Below are 19,546 nucleotides of genomic sequence, written 5' to 3' on the forward strand. Positions count from 1 at the left end.
ATTAACACACACTCGGACCAGGGCATGTGGGTGCTGGACCCACTTTCCCATTCCACATCAGGACTCCAAAGTGAGAGCTAAACACAGAGGGTCCTGAGAGCTGGTGGGTTTCCTAGTCAGGTGTGTAGAAATCACCGTTTCAACAACGGAGTCTGGAGGCCAGGGGGCCTCCTTCCAGCCATCTCCTCGGTGAGTGTGAATTGGGGTTCTGCGGTGTGCCAGGCACATAATCAAAATGGCATGAGGCTCACGTAGTGGAGGGGACAGAGGCTGTACACATAAAGGAATACAAACATATGTGGATAGTGGTGATGGGAACTCTGACGGGAAAGAGCAAGGTGCTGTGAGGAGGGCAGGGAGAGTCTACTTCAGTCAGAGTCTGAGCTTCTCTGAGAAGGCAGTGTTTGACCACAGCCCCCGGGATTTGCAGAGAGGAGAGAATGAAAGACTCGCTGCAGAGGAGGGCTGTGCAGGGAGTCTTGCGGGCCCATGGGGACCGGCAGTCATGAATTTACAGGGACACCCATCCGTCCAGTTGTGTGGTGGTGTGCACACCAGCCCTTCTGAGCTAGATGGGTGGCGACTTGGAAAGGGCATGTCTGTGAGAAGGTTCATCGTGCTCGGGGTCTGGCTGGAATAGTACAGTGGAGGAGAGAAGAACAAAGGATTTGAGAGCATGTATAAGGAAGATTTGATCATTACTATCTAAGTTGAATGAGAAGTGAAACAAAAGGAGGAGGATCTTAGCTAGATAAACTGGTAGGTCTACTTGAATCAACTCTGACCAAAGAGGGTTCTCTCTGTCCCTTGTGCCCCTTCAGCACCTGGTCCTTCCCTGCAGAGACCACTGGGTCATGCTATACCAGAAATAGCTTAAGTTCCCCCAGCAGACTGTGAACTTCATGAGGATAAGGACCCTACAACCCTGTTATGTCCCTAACATTTAGCATAGTGCCTGAGTTGACACACAGCAAAAATTGGTGGAATGAAAAGAAATTGGAAGCATTATTATCCCTGTGGTCTGACGGTCCTATGTGGGCAGCAGGTGGAGGAACTGTGGTTTAGGAGAGTCATCTCAGCAGTAAATGATTCCCAACGTGGACTGGCTGGACAAGAAGGACCTGGATAGGTTTGGGAAATGGTGTTTGCCAAGGAAACGGTTCACTGGATTATTTACCTGGCATTGGCCTTCAAATCTCACCTTATTTTTCAGGCTGTCCGGAAGGGAAGAAAATGGAATTTATCACAAGCCTCCTGGATGCCCTCACCACCGACATGGTGCAGGCCATTAACTCAGCGGCGCCTACTGGAGGTGGGAGGTGAGAATGTGAGCAGGACTTGGGCCCAGTGGGGAGTGTGGGGCCCCTGACTTTTCAGAGGCTGTGGAGGCTGGGGCAGGGGGCTGGGGAGGGGTTGGGCAGGGCCAAAGCTGCAAGTCAGTCTTTCTCCTGAGACCACCTTGTCCCACCTTCCACCAAGAATCCCCCTGCCCCTCTCCCCTCCCTTTGTTGTTTGACTCTAGCTCGTAGTTACCAGATTACAGGCAAGTCCAGGGATGTCTAGAGACTTCCACACTTCGGTCTCAGAGGTAGATACGTAGGAGCGGTAGTTTTCAGTGACAGGAAGAGGGATGGCATATGATGGGAACAGGAAGGGCAGGGAGGGAGTGCTCTTCTCTTCTGAGGAAGGAGATGTGTGAGAATTCCAGGTGGCTCTGGGCAGTGGGATTGGATACTCCCATAGTCAAAAGCAATTTAGTTTGGGAGCTGATATGCTGGCCGAGGCAGTCGGCTTGACATGAAGCTGCAATGCACGTGCTCCCCAGTGACCAGCATCTGCGGCGCTCACTAATTTGGGCCCATCAGGTTGGAGTTGGTTGGAGCATGCACGCATCCATCCATTTACTCAGCACCTATGGCACACGCACAGCATGCCAAGCACTGGGCTACGGACTGGGAATCCAGGGATATGAAGCACGTCCCTGCCTTCAAAGAACGCAGCCTAGTGGGGATAGTAGGCTCTAGACAGATGCTGACAGGCTGTGTGGTAGGTGCTAGAACAGAACAGAGAAGGTTTGCTAACTTAGTCTGGAGGAGTCAGAGAAGGCTTCCTCGAGGCAGTGATAGATGAGCCAAGTTTTGAAGGATAGGTAGGACTTAGCCAGAAAAAGAAGGAAAGCCATTTCAGGGAAAAGGAAAGACCGCTGTGACTCCAAGAAAGTGCGTGTCTATGTTCAGTACGGCTGGGCAGGGCGGGTGGGGTAAGAGGGAAGAGCAGGCGGTGAGAGTGGGAGTAGAGGAGGCAGAGGAGGCAGGCAGGAGCCAGGTCTGTAAAGGCCTGTGAGGGGTGCTTCCCCTTACGGAGGCGCAGCGGAAGGGGTGGGCCAGCACTCGGGTGCCTACAGCAGTGCAGTGGAGAAGTACCGTGTGCTTGGCAGGGATGGGCAGCCTGCCTCTGAGCCTACGTGGCTCACCAAGAAGCGAGGCTAGACCCCACACACCTGCTCAGAGGCAGAGCTGTCATCAACAAGGTAAGGAGTGCCACCATGATGACAGGCCCAGGCCTCCAGGCCCAGAGAAGCACCCAAGTGCAGCGATGTCAGTGATGACCAGCAGAACCGCAGGTGTGTGCCTCGGCAGGGGAAGGAGGATGCAGACACAGCTGTCAGTGGTTCTGTGTCTGGAGGAGGACGAAGGCAGCCGTCCTGAGAACCCAGTTTTGTGTCACATCAAGCCCAGTGGGTGCCTCGTGGGTTCTACTCTTGGAAATTGCTTGTCCAGGGGAGGGGTGGTTGCTCTCAGCAGGCCTCCAGACCTGTGAGCTCTGGGGCTGGTTTCTGGCCCGGCTCTGATTTGTCACCCCCTGTGGATGGGGCCAGGCCTCCCCAGCAGAGCACAGCACAAAGTCAGGGAAGATGGAGACAGGGGCGGACAGGTTGGCCGATGGGGGCATCCCCGGGTGCTCAGTGATGGGGCACCTCAAACAAAGAGGGCTGTGTCCAGATCTCCAAGAAGACTGGAGGGGGGTGATTCTTGAAAAGGTATATTCAGTATTATATACCTTTATGCTATTTTATGCTTAGAATATGAAAAAAATTCCATCTCCATTTCATGCAGAAATGGGCATGCGATAATATTGATGTTTATTAGAAGAGAGGGAGAAAAGGAAGGGGCATGGGTTTAAAGCTCCCATGTCTGTGTACTCCCCCCCAAACCCTGTGAGGGCTGCTGGCTGTGGTCAACCACTCGGGGAGCCGCTTGGCTCTTGAACTTCAGTGCTAAGGAAACAAGACTTTAAGCTTCATCCCGTTAGTTTCCTTGGGAGCTCTGACCCCGAGACCACGTGGTCTTGGTCCAGGCAGGCTGAGCATGCTGGGAAAGGGCGAGCCTGTGGGTCCTGGGCCAGCAGGTAAGGGGCTGGCAGGGGCCGAGAGCGCAAGGGGACCCTGTTGCCAGGGACAGTTATGAGTGATGTCTTACCCTCCAACTATGGGCTAAAGGAATGTTTAAAGAAACTAAAAACTAAGTTTATAAACACTTTTAATAGGAAAGGGATACTTTTCTTTCAAAAATCCCCTCTCTTTTAGGTGTCTTATAGGGTTGGGAGAAGTGTTTAGAAATATGTTTTCCTAACATGTTTTTAAAGGTTCTCATGCAGCTTGGCCGTGTTTGGTTTTGATGAGAATGAAAGCTTTGACCTGCATTTGGTAATTGTGTTACCTGGAGGCTGGACTTGTAATCAAATGACAGACAAGAGGAACCCAGAAATAGCTGAGAAATTGGGAAGGGGCTGGGGTAAGAGGGAAGAGAAAGAAGTGGTTAAATCGGGAGGCAGCTGGCCAGGGTGGCCAGGTTTACTGGGTGTAGAGCTTTTTAGATCATCCTCTTACGTTCAGGGGGAGCCCTAACTTGACCTGAACTTGCCCTGCAGGATGGTTTTGCTGGGCTCCTCTCATCCTCCTCTTGTCCCTACCTCACACTGCAGCCCTTGGCCCTCCTCAGTTCCTCGAGGCCAAGCTCATGCCTCCCCCAGGGCTTCCAGGTCCACTCTCCATCAGCCTGCAGCTACAGGACCCTGGTGACAAGTGCCATGATTTCCCCATCTTCCTGTGGTTGGCCCCTGCTTACGCATTTAAATGTCACCTTGTCAAACACCACCCAGTCTAAAGGAGCTGCTTGGTCACCCTCCATCACAACCCTTCTTTTGAAGTCTCAACCGAATACTTACCGAATACTCAACCGAATCTGATATTTTGCTGTATCGTTTACTTATTGTCTGTGTCACCCCGCCCGATGAAAATTTCAGTTCTGTGAGAGGAGCATTCTCTGCCTTCCTCCCTGCTGTATTCCCAGAATTCAGAATAGTGCCTGGCTCATAGTAGGTGCTCAATAGATATTCGTTAAATGAATAAACAGCTTGAAGGATGGGTAGATGGGTGGAAGGATCACTGTCTGATACAGAGAAATATGTCTTGATAAGCCCTGTTTATCTTGGCACACGTGAGAGCATCAAGGAGACCTCATCCAGTCCCTCCTGCATCCTCTTAGGTCCTGGCAGTTAAAGCTGGACATCAGCGAAGGACAGTGGGAAAGTCCTACTCAGGGACGGCGGGAAGAAGGACCAGGAAAGATGTTTGGGCAGTGCAGAAAAAATAGTCTTCCTTTCCAACCTACCACCTGGCAGGCATGGAGATTTAAGTCTTGCACCAACTCTTACATCTCTCCTCTCTCCTTACGTAAGCTCTGTGCTGGGTTCTGGGGACACTCGGGAACAAGGGTGTACTTTCTGGTCTGGAGGAGCTCCTGAAAGAAGAGATAGCTAATCACAAGATTTCATCATAAAGTCATTGTCATAATAGAGGCAGATAAAGTGCCTCAGGCCCTCGGGGGAGGGAGGACAGACATGGGAGAGAAATCTTTACACAGGAGGTGACATTTGAGCCACCTGTTCAGTTATGAATGGGAAAATGCCCCAACCTAGATGGACCAGGGGTAAGTGCATCCCAGCAGAGAGGCCCCAGGGGTAGTGAGGTATGAACAAGGTAGGGCCTGTGGAAGGAATTGTAAGAAGTATGGTTTACATTTGGGAGGCAGGCTGTGGACAGGCAGGAGATGAGGCTGGAGAGTTGGGCAGAACCCAGATCACGCTGGGCTTTGTGATTCATGCCAGAGAGGGCAGCAAGGGGCCACGTGATTTGATGGGCAGGAGGGAGCCAATCAGGGCAGGAAGGCTACAGCAATTGTTAGAGTGAAAGGTAAGGAAGGGTGGACTAAAGCTAGGGGACAAGGGATGATGTACTGAAGCTTTAGTAATGAAGTCAATAGGATTCAAAAATTTTTCAGAGGCAGGGGAAGGAAGAGAGGGAGATGTCTACTTCTTCTTCTGGCCTGCTAGCCTGATTTAGAGGGTAAAGCAGTGCCAGCCAAATCTAAAAGTAGACAAAGTAGAATGAGGTGTCCACGGAAACGTCTGTGGCTGGTGCATGTGAGGGGGTAGCCTGCTATCATTTCATAGCCACTCTTTGCAATGAAGGCTTGTTGCATTATCCTGTTGGTTCTTTCCACCAGAGCTCCACGAGGCAGAGCTCTCCCTTAGATCAGTCCTCTCATAGCACCCCATTAGCATTTATCACTTCCAAAGGAAGGGTTCTGAGACCCGAGCCGGAGGAATCTGCTTGAGCAGGGGAACCCACTCCAGGAGAAAGACAATTGTGAGGAGAGGCGGGATGGGCCACATGAACCTCCTGGCCCTTTGAGTGGCCCCCCAAGGAGGGACGGCTTTATTGTAGCTTCCTCCTTTCTCCCCACTGTGGTTACTTATTGATGGCATTGCAAGGAAGAGGCTGGAATGTGGCTGACTTGGCATTCCCCAGCCCCTTCCCCCTGCACAGCTGGCAGGGCCGGACCTGACTCCAGATGCAGCTCAGTTGGTCTGCTTGGTTTGGCTACTGCCTCCCAGCTGGCCCACCTCACCTTCTTTAAAACTGCTTAGGACAGCAGAACTGGGCCCAAGATCTTGGCTGAAGCAAGTTTCCTTGTGGTAAATGGGGCTGGCTCTCCGGCTGTGCATCGCAGCCAAGACCTGGCGAGGCTCAGGCTGCAGAAGCAAAACTGAAAGCACTGCAGAAGGGTGGCACCTGCCACCTTTCAATTTCGAAGAAGGCTCATGGAGGCCAGTCCAGGGGGGCCCTGGCTCTAGCGGGTTTCCTGATCCCGGGAGACAGAAGTCAACAGGACAGCCACTTAACCAGCCCAGAGGCACGGCATTTTACTGTGCCTTTCCCACCATATCCAAGGAAACGTGAATGCTCTACGTGCCCAATGAGCCCTTTTAGTAGAAGCGAAACTTTACTTGTAGCGAGGCCTTAGCATGGACCAGCAAATCAGTGTTCAGTGGTCTTAAGGAACCATTGCATCCTCTAATGTCAGGTCTCCAGCCCTTGCCTAACCGGCTTTGAATTCCAGCAGTCCTGATTTCCAGTGGGTGTTATGTGTGCACCTGTGAGAGAGAGGTTCGTAGCTTGATGCCCATATAAGCCTAGAGCTGGGGGGTGGGCTGCAAATTGCCAAAGTTTTTAAAGGATCCTTCAAGAAAACTACAAGAGTGGGAGATACCAGCAGAGTATAGCTCTGAGGTTGGGGTAAATTTGGGGAATCTAACTATGACGGAAAGGGCTCCAGTCAAGACTGTTTGAGAGATCCATGGAAACTCTGGGGGAGGCCCTCCTGCCCCACCTCATCCACACTCCCTTGGGAAAGCCTTAGCTTCTCCTTAGTTAACAGAGGCCTCATGTGTCTTCTTTCACACGTGCCCACTGTTGGTCTGGCTAAACCAGGACTCCCCGTGGATCTCAGAGTTAACTAGCTCTGGTATGAAGCTTTGTCGGTTTGGGACTTAAGGCTGTTATGAAGCCCAAAGAGCCTGATTTACATAGTTTTAAACCAGACGCCTTCTGTTATGTTTTGCTGGAAATATGTAAACTACCCCCAAGTCCTTCCATGTTACTGTCTTTTGTTTCACCCCATCCTCTTCCAGAAGGTTCATGCTTAAACATTCCTCCAGGTCATGGTGAGAGTCTCCTTCCCACTAAATCCCACTAAATCAAGGATTCTTTAGCTGAGTCTGTGACCTTGGATGAGGTTTAGGGAGTCCGTTAAACCCCTAAAATCTGCAAAGTTCTCTGTATGTGTGTGTGTGTGTGTGTGTTTCTAGCGAGAGGGACTATAGCTTATTTAGGTCCTCAGAAGGGTCATGATCTCCCAAAGCTAAGAAGTGCTTGCTTTAAATGCATTTGGAGCTTGGCTGGGATAAGGTGTTAGGTTCCAAAGTTGGACCTTAGTACTGCCAGCTTCACATGAAGAGCTGGGCTCTGTGTTTGTGAGTTTCTGGAGGTCAAAGAAGTTCAGAGCCAAGAGCCCTATACTAGCTGGGGAGGAGGGAGGGAAGAGGCAGGACCCTCAGGCTCCACAGGTCAGGCTGTGAGCTGTGTCAGTGTTAGGGAGGGAAACAGGCATTTCTGGGAGGCGCCTCAGAGGACCTCTTCTGGGCAAGTGTCCTTGGAGCCTCCAGGAGCTGGGTCAGGGGGCAAACAAGGGGAAGCCAGCAGTTGTACGTCATGGCAGCTCTGGGCTTGAGGTTCTGCTGGGAGTGAGGAGGGCAGAGCATGGTTCTCTGGACAAGGGAGATAGGGTAGCAGGGGAGAGGCAGAAGAAAGGGAGGGGAAAGGGAAGATGGGCCAAAGGACGGTAACTCTCGGCATGGGAAGAAACTCCTAGGGGTTGTAAAGGGAGGAGAAGAGAGGCTTCTTGCTGTAAACCTCCCCAAAAGTAGGTGCAGGGGGCCCCATCAGTGGAGGTGCTGAGAGCTGGGCAGGCGGGGGCCCCAGGAACACGTGTTGGAGGCAGCACGCCTCTCCTGGCAGGGTGTCCAGGCAGGGTGACCTCATTCCTTCCCGTCTCAGTGACTGAGGCTTTATTATTCCAGCCTCTAGGTAGACATTACGCTATGCTGAGCCTAAAGGTTAGCTGCCTTTGCCTGGGTCCCCTGGCCAGAGGGGCCACCCCCACTACACCAGCTTCCTTTAGAGAGCCTCTGGTGGGAATAACTGGAACGCGTCTCCTGGGGCACCCCCGCCCCCCGCCACAGCTGGGCCCCTCTCCCAGGTTTAGGGGCAGGCAGAGGCAGGCAGAGGGAGCTAGCCACCCTCCCTCCTGCACTACAAGCGTCCTCATAGAGAATTTTCTGCTGCCCACCTGGTATTCCCTGCAGGGGTTGGCTTGAAAAATGAATGTGGCAGGTAAAACAGAGAAAGCTTAAAGATACCCAAACACCATGTACTGGCAGAGACAAGAACCTGAGCTGTGCATTGAATACCTCCATGCCTGCCACAAAGACTTCCCGAGCCTGGCTTCCAGTTCAGACGAAGCCGATTGCCACTGAGCCCAAGGCAGCCCATCCTTCCATCTTCCCCAGGTCCTCCCTGCATTCAGCCCAGCACCATGAGGTCCTGCTGGCAGGTCCACTAATTACGCTTTCTTGGAATCTGTCCAGGGTGTCCGGGGGCGCTGCCCAAGACTGCAATCCACTTAACGAGGATTGGGTGTTTAGCAGGCTTTTTTTTTTTTTTTGTAGTGAAACCTCTTTTCCCCTAAATGTTGAGGTCACTAGGGTGTAGGAAGAGGAGGGAATTTGCTGGCTTGTTCATAGGGGAGGGGTAGGGATGGTCCCTTTCCTTCTGGAAAACTCAGCAAACCCTAGAGAAGAACCCCAAGACATTGGCAACTGTCTTGAATACTTTTCTTGATGAGTACAGCTACAGAATGTGCTGGCAGGCCCGGAACCCCTTAGCTGGGATCCCTTTGGGACACGGAGCCCCTTTCTGATGAAGAGCACGGCGCTGCCTGTCCCAGTGCCCTGTGGACTGAGTATCTGGATGCATGGAACTCCCAAGGTCATCTTATGCCCCCAGCAAGGGAAAGCTGCCGGGAACTTGATCGCAAAGGCCTGGACCCCTTTCACTTAAGGCCAGTTCTGGGCAGCAGGAGACATGGGACTCCTGTGGCTTTGTCCTTCTGGTCAGAGACCTCAGTCTCTCCTCTATAATAGACCCATCATTGGCTTTAAAAGTTTTAAGTGTCAGCTGGCACCTGAGTCCTGTTGGGGAGAAGATGAGGCATAAGTAAACAAAGTGGCGGGTCAGCTGTGAGCACAGTTGTACAGGCAGACACTGCCACTGAATGGTCACCAGTGCATGTGGACCGTTGGACATGGTCATTATGGTGCATCCAGACCCCTGGGAAGCTTTCTTGGCTGCTCTAGTCCAGTGCTTTCCAGAAGAATCCCCTGGGGGGGTTTCTGAAAAAAACATGTGGTGTCCTGAGTCCACCCTAGCCCTCCTGACTTAAAACCTCTCTCTGGAGAGACTCACCTGTAGCAGGTCTGGGACGTGCCAGTTTTAGAATCTCTCTCTGTGTCCATTCTAACTGCCTTCTTCTCTCAATTCCTGTTGTACTTGGTACCTGACAGCATGGACCATGGGAACATCACACTTCATACTGAACTGTCACTGTCTGGTTTCATGTTTTTGGCTCTGTGTCGTGAGACAGCGAGCAGCTTGAGGCAAGGGGCTCCGCCTCTCCCTTCGGAAGCCCTCCCAGGGCCTGTCCTAGTTCTGGGCTGTGGTGCACACCCAGGGCACACTTTCCCATAGTCACGTTCATTCGCAAGTGCATGTTCATGTGTGAAGAGCAGCTTGTCTGGCAGGGAACACTGAGCCAGGAGGAGGACAATTTAGACCCAATCTGTGGTTTTCTGAGGTGAGTTAAATCCAAACAATATGTCTTGAATGCCCATCTTGTACCGGGACGTTCCTGGCTGTGGTAGAAAGTGAATCAGAGTCATGACATAAGAGGTGAACTTACGTCATTTAGGCTTGAGACTCAGGGTGGAGGGGAGAGCTGGATTATGCTACGCCAAGCGGGCCTGGGAGGCCTTTGGCTGGAGGAGTCATTTCTACCCGGCTGCCCATCCGAGGGGCCTGGCACCTGACTGGGGGAGAGAGTCGTGGGGTGAAGGGTTTCTGCAGCATCCTGAGCTGTGTTCTCTGGGCGGGGGTGTCTGCCTGTGGCCCAGGTTCTCAGAGCCGGACCCCAGCCACACCTTGGAGGAGCGAGTGGTGCACTGGTACTTCAGCCAGCTGGACAGCAACAGCAGCAACGACATTAACAAGCGGGAGATGAAGCCCTTCAAGCGCTACGTGAAGAAGAAAGCCAAGCCCAAGAAATGTGCCCGGCGGTTCACTGACTACTGTGACCTGAACAAGGACAAGGTCATCTCGCTGCCCGAACTGAAGGGCTGCCTGGGTGTGAGCAAAGAAGGTGAGTGCTTGCCTTGGTGATTCTGACCTTCCAGTACTTGTCCCACCAGGCAGAGGGACCAAGGGCCCCCCAGTAGATGGAATCCCAGGGACTCATTTGTTTGGCTGTCTCCTGGGAGGATGTTATATTTCATGCTAGATGCCTGTACACTAGAGGAATTAAAGTGTTTACATGCATTGTGATAAGTGCTATGAGAGTGTATTAGGAGAGGCCAGAGGAAGACCCACACATGTAAGGGCTCAGCACAGTGGAAAGCTGTCTGCCTTGCCCACATAATAGTTCAGCCTGATTCCAGGTCATGGTGCATGTGTGTGTGAGTGTGTGTGTGGCGTGCAGGGAAAAGAAGGAGTACAGATTGCTCTGTACAGGCACTCTGAGATCCAAGCTAAGAATGACTCTGCCATCTCTATCATGTGGCTCCCAAGGTCACCGTGGGGGCCACCTACAGGCAGTCAGCCTGTAGTAAAGCCTGGAGCTGTGCATGGAAGGGGGGTTCATGGGCCAGCCTGAAAGCGACGCATGCTACCTCTTGTGTTTCACTGGCCAGAACTCATTCACTGGTCCACACCCTGCAGTAAGAGAGGCTGGGAGCCCAGGAGGAGGAGGAGAGGATGGATTCTGGCCAACATCTAGTTATCTCTGCCACGGGAAAACAAGTACTAGAGTATTGTAGGGACATATGTAAGGGCACCTACATCAGCATGGGGACAGATGGCCTTGGAGAATTTCTTGAAGTGACTGATGTGTAAACCAGGGGTCAGCAATCCCTGGCCATGAGCCCAGTCTAGTCCACGGCCTGTTTTTGTGTGGTCTGTGAGCAAAGATGACTTCTGCATTTTTGAAGGGATGTAATTTTTTCAAAAGATGAAGAAAAACCAGAGATAATACATGGTCCACAAAGCCTAAATTATTTGCTATCAAGTCCTTTACAGGTAAGGTTGCCAACCCCAGTGTAAACCAGCACCTGCGGAAGGAGTGGGCGTTGGCAAAGCAGGCAGGTCAGAGGAGGGAGATGAAAAGTGACGATGCTGCAGTGAGGAGACAGAGGAGACAGAGTTTGGGAGGAACTGAAAGATGTGAGTGTGACACAGGTGCACTGAGGTTGGCTGGAGAGGGGAGGCGGCAGGAAGCAAGTGAGTTTCGTCTTTGTAAGGTTGGTGGGAAGCTGTTCAAGGGGTTCAGTCTGAGAAACTAGAGATCAGTTTTGCTTAAAAAAATTATCCTGGTTACAGTGTGGGAAACCGAATGGAGGTGAGCAAGGGCATGGTGCCCAATGGGAGACTGTGGAGTCGTGCAGGCAGGAGGCGACGGTGGCCCGAGTCAAGAAGGACACTTGGGGATGCAGAGGAGTGGGGGGACTTGAGAGGGACAGGACTTGGTGACTGGGTGGAGCTGGGGATGGAGGCTGTTTGGGTGACGGGATGGGGGGTTTCTTCAATGAGATGGGCTGCATGGAGGAGGAGTGGAGTGGACGTGGAGGTGGGGGATAATGCGTATGGCGGGGACGTGTCAGGCAGGATGCACTCCAAGGATGAGTGGGTCTGTAGAGCTGGCAGAGGGGCTGGGCTGAAGATGCTGGTTTGGGTGCTGCTGACTCACTTGAAATGGAAGCTTTGGGAGGGCTGAGGTTGCCTAGGAGGAGACCTCAGGGCTTTCCCTAGTTCTAACCCTTGGTAGCCATGCGAGCCCAGGGGACAGCATGGGCAGCGGCTGGGTTACTGCAGGTACCCAGTCCCAGGAGCTGCCCCCTCCATCTCTGGGTTTCAGCCCAGGTTCCAGGGTGAGTGACTTTATCACTCTGGGCACTCTCATCTGATGAGGCAGCCACTCAATGTCCCCACAGTGCTTTGAGTCCCCAAGACACAGTGAAATGTCATGGTTCAGACCCTGCCTCTGCCACAGACTAGCTCCTTCACCATCCATGCACTACTCAACCATGTGGGCTTTGGTTTCTTTATCTGCAAAATGGGACTAAACATAGCATCTACCCCATAGGGCCATTGTGCTGATTCAGTGAGACCGTGAGTGGCAGCATTTACCATAGTGCCTGAGACATTGGAAAAACTCAATAGAATATCAATATTACTCCTCTTCTTCATAAGATTGTTGCCTCTATCAGCAGCACTTATCACACTGCATTGCACTTGACTTTTCTGTTTCCCCCTTGAAGCCACAGACTGTGCCTTTTGAACCCCACCCTCTAGCCCAGTGCTCAGCACCTAGCAGCCGTCCACTAGAACCTTGTCAGATGGGTGAATGAATGGGTGAGGGGTTGCCCCTTGCGGTGACATGACGCTTCAACACACTGGGAATCTGCACTGATTTCACAGAGCGCAGGCAGAGGCCAATGTTGGGGAGAGACCATCCAGTGTGATTATGGACCCCAGGCTACCCAGGAGCACTTCTGAGCTGAGCAGGGGTGGACTCCCAGAGGTCTGGAGTGACTCTGCCCTCAGTCCCCTGCCCATGCTGGTGGTTCTGGTGCCCCCAGCACACAGGCTTAGTGGGGCACAGCGCAGTGACCTCAGGTCTACGGAGCTCAGCGAAGCTTCCTACTTTGCACTGAAGCCTCCGTGGGCACCAGGTGCCTGCCAGTCCCTGCTGATGTCCAGGGCCCGAAGGCTTCCAGCTTTGCCTCTTACTATTTCTGCAATCTTTGGCAAGTTATCTAAACTCTGAGCCTCAGTTTCCTCATGTGCAAAATGGGGATGATGTTATCTACCTCATAGATTTGGTGAGAAGATTTGACAAGATGGTACATGTGAAGAACTTAGCCTAGTACCTGGTTCGTGGTGAATGGACACAAGCAAATTAGTAGCAATGGAGGAACACACCTAGGGGCTGGAAGCAGCTTCCCTCAGTCCCTCTGCTCTGGGGAGCTGCACAAAGCCACCTGGGTGGATGGCTGGAGGGAAAGGAGCACATGCCTTGGTCATCTGGTGTCATGTGGTGCCCTCTGGTGGTCCAAGAGGGGCTTGCATGCCAGATGAGGAGGTGGAGGGGGTGGGGGAAGGAGGGATGCAGTGTTGAGGGTGAATATAGCTTTGGGTCTGCAGGACTGAATTTTTTAGAAGTGACTCCTGAACACAGGTATTTTTAGCAACCAGACTCCTCACTGGGAGCTGAATTCTCTGTGGCATAAAAAGGCCAGACATTCTGAAAGCTGGGCCTCTTTCTTAACTGGTCCTTTATCGGGATTACTGTTCCGTCCTGTGAGACACGCAGGGTGGAGACGGGTTTCTCCATTTTTGAAAAATGGCGCCGTCCCCCTTGGATTGCCCGAGGACACCTCCTGCTCTGGGGTCAGGCCTGCTTTCCCTGCTGCCTTCCGCAGTGGCTAGGGCACGGTTTTGGAAGCAAACAACCACCTCTGAGTTTGCTTCACCACATAAAAGCTGTGCCAACTCCAAGCCTCATTCCGTCACCCTGGTGTGAGGCTAATTGGATTCTTTTATATAAATATCACGTAAACTTGCTGCAAGAAGTTCATTCCATGACTTAGGGGAAGGGGTCAGCGCAGCGAGCCCTCACAAGGGAGAGCTTCTCACTGCCGACTGCTCGTGTTCTTCCCACGCCTCAGTGTGGAGGGCAGGGCTGCGCAAGATTCCGGTTTACATGTGCAGGTCACTCTGCGCAGCACCAGGAGAGGCAGCTGCCACCAGAGCAGGCGAAAGACGGCTCTGCCACCTCCCACCTGCCTGTCTCTCCCAGTTTGTTTGCTTGTCCGTAAAATTGATGTACCTATGTCTTCCCCACGCCCCAGCCACCCCGTTCTCTCTCCTCTCTCATCAGGTCTTCAGGAAGGTTAGCGTAACTGGAGGCACAGGACCTGTGGGTTCACTGACCCGTGGGTGGGTGTGAATTCCACACCACTCCACACTCCGCAAAGCCCTTTCTCCACCTGCATGAATTCAGTCGCTCCTCAAGGCAGTTCTGGGAGAGAGGCAGATCAGGTGCAGCAGGGCTGTGGCCCCAAATCCATCTATAGACCGACCCAGAGGGTGATGGGCATGTACAGAGTCACATGGACCCTAAGGGTCACAGGAGCTGGTCCAGCTTTTGCTGTGCCTGCCTCCCAGCTCCCCACTCCCCCTGTAGGAGACCTGGGCCTTGCAGAAGCCTCCCTGTGGGGCAGAATGGGTGTTAGCAGAACACACCTTGGACCCTAGTTAAGTCACTCAACTGCTCCAAGCCTCGGTTTCCAGAGTTGTCAAGTAAAGGGGTTAGGCCAGATGACCACCAAGGTTCTTTCCCCCTCTGACATTCTGTGACTTGGAGAACCAGGGCCAAGGAGGGTATGCAAATGTCCACCAACACTCAAGCTCTTCTTAGCTCATGGTGGAGTGGATTCCAAACACGTACCCCAGGGGGTTCTGGCCTTATGGAAAGGAGACTTTGTTTAATGGTGTTGGCTGGCACTGGGTTCGCTCGGGCAGAGCTGGGCCACCAGCACCCACAGGGCAGTAAGCACAACCATGCCACCTCTGGCTCTTTCCCAAGTCCACTCTTCATTCCAGGGCTCAGAGGGGACAGGGACCTAGGTATAGAAGAAGCTCTACTTGAAGCTCTCAGGTCAAGGCCACTTGAGTGTTATATAGTCCTATTTGTTGCAAATGGTAGTCTTGGCAGCTTCCCCCAGGGAAGATGAACAGGCACAAACCCATTCAGTAAGTTGCCTTCTTTCTGGGGTCTGCTATATGGACCCCTCATGCAGCTTTGGTTGCTGCAGCAGGAGTAGAGAGATTGGCCAAGTAACCTAGCTTCCCATTTTTTTTATTATTATTATTATTATTATTATTATTATTATTATTAGTTGTTGTTGTTGTTGTTGTTGAGGATGCAAGAGAAAGATTGGTTAGTGCTGTGAGAATCCCACCATCCCAACCTGTAAACAAGGACCTGTCACTTCTTCCAGCCCCAGGTGGAAAGCCTGGCATCCAGGAAAAGAATGGTTTGTGCAGAGGGCACAAGCCCAGGGTCCTTACTGGGCAAAGCCTAGTTCTCTGGAACGCCAAATGTGTGCCCGTTGCCATGGTGATGCCTCCTGGTGGCAAAGGACGGGCTGGTAAAACATGGGCTTATCTGTAAGTCTAGGCCAGCTGTGTCCTGCCCAACCCCGCATGGAGCAGCAGATGGAAAAGGCTGCTCTTCTCTGGAAACTGATCGATGTGGTTGGATTTCTCATATGCCCAACTCTGATTTCTTCTTGTTCATACCGCCCCTTCTCAGCAGGACGCCTCGTCTAAGGAGCAGAAAACCGAGGGGCAGGTGGAGAGGCCTGGGAGGCAGGACGGGTCATCAGACGCCTGACCCTCGACGCTGCCGTGGCCCAGCCACATCCCATGTAACATGAGTGGTGCCCACCGTGTTTGCACTTTTAATAACTCTTATTTGTGTGTTCTCTTTTCGGTTTCATTTGTAAACACCAATATCTAATACCACAGTGGAAAAGGAAAGGGAAGAAAGACTGTTTATTCTCTCTCTTATTGTAAGATTTTGGATCTGCTACTGACAACTTTTAGGTTGGGAGGGGGGTGTTGTGGGACTGAGAAGAAAGAGATTTATATACTGTATATAAATATATATGTAAATTGTATAGTTCTTTTGTACAGGTGTTGGCATTACTGTTTGTTTGTTCCCCCTCTCTCCCTGATGTGGGTTTTTGGAGCTCTGGACACATGGCCGAGGTTTAGGCCTAATGCCCAGCCCAGCTGCATTTGGTGTGGAAACAGCCCCCCGTGTGCATGTGGACGGGAGCCCAGGATTATGCTGCAGGCTCCCTCAGTCTCCTTCCGGTGGGCAGAGGAGAGTGCACTGTGCCCTAGCTGTCGAGATTGGGGAGCCACTTTGTGGCTGGCCCTTTTGGGGTGGGGGGGGGGTTGTGGGGGGGATGGGAGCTGCCTCTGCGGGAGGGTGACATTTAGCTCAGATACAAGTTCTCCCTGTTGTCCAGACCCCCAGGTGGCTGGAGATCCGTAGGTAGACCAGGATCCTGGTGACCCACGGTACAGGTGTCCTTGGAGCATTTGCGTTAGGTCAATTGAAATATTTTCACCCACATTTAGTGCCTACTCTGTGTAAAACATGAGAGGGGAGGCAAAGAGGAAAAAGGCAGAGGGTGGGGCCTTTTATGTAGATGTTTAATATTTAGGCAGCAGAAGGAAGAGCACAGAAAGTGTCATTGGTTGAGTGCAGCACCCACCCAAAGGAAGTCTCCTCCCCTGCAGACCCACAGCCCAGGCCTCTGAGACCTACCCAGCCCCCTGCAAGGCCACTGGGTCAGACTGGGTTTTCACCTCCACTCCCCACCGCACACCCCCTTCCCCCGCCATCCCCAGTGGTCAGCACAAGCCTGAGGGAGGAGTGGGGTCCATCACCTTGGTGGTAACTGATTTATTTTTATTTTTTAACCCAATACTGAGGTTTTTTCTGTTTCCTCAAATGGTTTTAAGGGCTCCCAGGCATGAGGCCAATTCCAGAGCCTCCCAGAAGTGCAGGAACAATAACCCAGCTGGGGCAAGCACAGGCCTACCTGTTCCCAGACCTTTTACCAGGGTTCCTGTGGGAACTGCCCAGCCTTTGGGGCAGACATGCAGCTTCCTTTGCCCAGGTGACCATGCACATTCAGACAGAGAGCGCCACTTAGCACCACTTCCCATGAGCAGCCATGGCAGCAGCGAGGGAGGGCAGGTACCCCAGGACTGGTGCCCTTGTTGGATTGCTCTTGGGAATCTGGCCTCACCTTGTATCCCAGTCCAGCATTCCTATAAGTGCACCCACTTTGCAGGCTGTGTACCCCACCTTGGTTTGGAATGCTTTGGCATTGTAAGGCCTCCTCCCCCAAGGCCTTGGGGGAGGGCCCCCCAGGGGGAACATGGCCTCTTTGGGATATGATCTGAAGGTTCTGGCTGTCCAGGAGAAAGCCCTAGAGCTTGCCTCGGGGATGACTGGAGGCCCCATCCCAACACAGGAAGGGGGAAAGGGAGCTCTCGCCTGTCAGCCTGGCCCAGAAGACTTGGCGTGCTGGAGCTGGATGGACCGTCCAGTTGACCCATCCCCTTCTCTGGCCTGGAGGAAACATCAACACGGAGGAGGGTCCCCCTGTAGAAACCAGACTCTCTCCCAGGCTTCTTCTTTCTCACCTGTGTGTAGGCTGTTTGTGGTTTCCGTTGTGAGGGGGGAGGGACACTATTAGTAGCTTGTTTTATGAGAAATAAAAATGAGTAAACCTTGGTGGCTGTTGCCTCTTTCTTCAGGCGGCTTCCTCTGATGGCAGGCTTCATTTCCTAGAAGGTCTGGATGTTTTCTCTGGCCCGGGTGCCCTCCACTCTGATCCTAGGAAGTCCTGGCTGCTGGTGGCACTGCGCTTTGCTGTGAGGACATTGACTGGTCCTCTTGCCCTTGCCTACCATGTCTGTGTCCTCTTTGTAATTCTCCCTCTTACCTCCACCCACACAGCTGTTCCCTCTAATATAGGGAGTGTCGCTGGGAGGGCTTTGGGGGTGGCACTGGGGGGAAGCCCCTTCCATGGCTTCAGGCTGGTGGGAGTGGGCACATTGGCCACAACAATGCTCTAGACAGGGAACAGGCCCCCATTGTGGTTCATGCCAGCTGTGTCCTCGTGTCGTAGGGACATATTGAGACCGAGGCAGCTGGTCCGGGTCTCAGAGCCGGAGGACTTCAGGTGAGGCCTGGCAGCGAAGATGAGGCTCTAGATTCTCTCTGGGGCTCCTGGCAGCTTTTCCTCCTGCCCCCTCACTCTGCTCACAGCTGTCCCAGGAACAGCTTCCTCGCTGCGTTCTGAGAACCTCCTCCTCATTCCTGTTCCCTTTACCACACTCTGCATGCTTGTATTTGCTAGTGAGCAGGTGGTGTTTCCCCTTGAAAGTCTCTCCCAATCCTTTCTTCAGTTATGCTTTCTTGGGAAAGGATCTAAGCCTTTGAATGTGGTTACACAGGTCTCTCCTCCTCCAGTGTGACACTGTGTCTGCTGTGTCATAGGCCCTGTCATATTTATCACTCACCATAGCCCAGGGAGACAGGCTCCCCATTCACACAAGTGGATTCAGACTCTGGAGTTTAGTGACTTGCTGGGTGCACCCAGCTGTGAAAGGCAGACTTTTCTAAGTCGAGGCCCAGAGCTCAGCCCACACCCCCAGCTGCCTCCCTTGAGGGGCTAGAGCATCAACCTTCTTACCCCTGCCCAGCCCTGACCCCAGGTGCTTGCCTTCAGCTGTGAGTGCATTTTTTTCCCCTGAGCAGCTTAGTCTTCTTAAAAGCCACTGATTTGCAGAGGACTGTTGTAAACTTTAGGGATTTGGGGAAGAGAAATAAGGGAGGCATTTGCCTATGCAGGACCCCATTGGGAGACTCGGGGTTGACCTGGCCTCCTACAGAGAGACCAGCCTGGTGTGGGAAGGGGGCGGGTCTGAGCTCACACTTGACTGTGGGCCCCATTTAGCTTTCCACTGCTTTCTCAAAAAACAAAACAAAACAAACAAACAAACAAAACCTGGTTTCACCGCAGCAGGACCACGAGTCAAGGAAAAGTAAAAGGCCCATCCTGTTTCTTCCTTCACCAAGAGGCTCCAGCGCCATGCGCAGCCTCTGTGGGGAGGGGAAAAAGGGCATTGTCAGCTGGGGAGTCACAAGGTCACTGCTGCTGGACCAGGCATCTTGTCAGGGCCCCTGTGGTGCTGTCAGAGGAGAGGCCTCTAGGCTGGTACCCACCCTGGTTCCCTAGAGGATCAGGGTAGGATGGGAAGCTGGCAGCACCAACTCCTTTGTAGAAAAAAACAGAGACAGCCAGGCTGGTCATCTAGTCATTTCCTCCCAAGTTCCTGAATGATCCACCAGGCCACAAGTATGCCCATGGAGGAGGCTGGCTTTCCCAGGTGCCCTGATCCTCCACTCGGTGGCATTATTAGGCTTTTTCCCTGAGTATAAGTGAGGACAGGCAAAATATTCCCTTTTTCATCTAGTGCCACCAAATCAAGCCCTTAATTCTAGGGCTTGGGTCACTGCACCCCTTCGTGTGACTCACGAATTGGTAAGGCAAAGGGTTATGACCTTGGCTATATGCCTGCCTACTAAAAACCTGTGTGACCCAGGTATCGCTTGTGATTTCTTGTCAGCTCTAGGCAAGCACCCTGACACTAGCCAGCACCTCA

At 52.6% G+C, this 19,546-nt stretch overlaps 1 protein-coding gene across 3 annotated transcripts in view; it reads left to right on the top strand.

Annotated features, from left to right (window-relative positions):
* The window catches only part of SMOC1 (SPARC related modular calcium binding 1), a 132,963-nt gene extending 116,989 nt beyond the window's left edge, over positions 1–15,974 (top strand). For 2 of the 3 annotated variants that reach the window (XM_045822381.1, XM_045822383.1), the window contains exons 10-12: positions 1,214–1,319; positions 10,132–10,376; positions 15,606–15,974. In XM_045822381.1, coding sequence (XP_045678337.1) covers positions 1,214–1,319; positions 10,132–10,376; positions 15,606–15,622 — 368 coding nt within the window. In that variant the 3' untranslated portion in view covers positions 15,623–15,974. The remainder of the gene's footprint in view (positions 1–1,213; positions 1,320–10,131; positions 10,377–15,605) is intronic. The other variant, XM_045822382.1, reaches the window with a different exon arrangement.
* The last annotated feature ends 3,572 nt before the right edge of the window (positions 15,975–19,546 follow it).

The sequence above is a fragment of the Phyllostomus hastatus genome, unplaced genomic scaffold (genome assembly GCF_019186645.2).
Source record: "Phyllostomus hastatus isolate PE091 unplaced genomic scaffold, TTU_PhHast_1.1 phas_scaffold_501, whole genome shotgun sequence".
Taxonomy (NCBI): domain Eukaryota; kingdom Metazoa; phylum Chordata; class Mammalia; order Chiroptera; family Phyllostomidae; genus Phyllostomus; species Phyllostomus hastatus.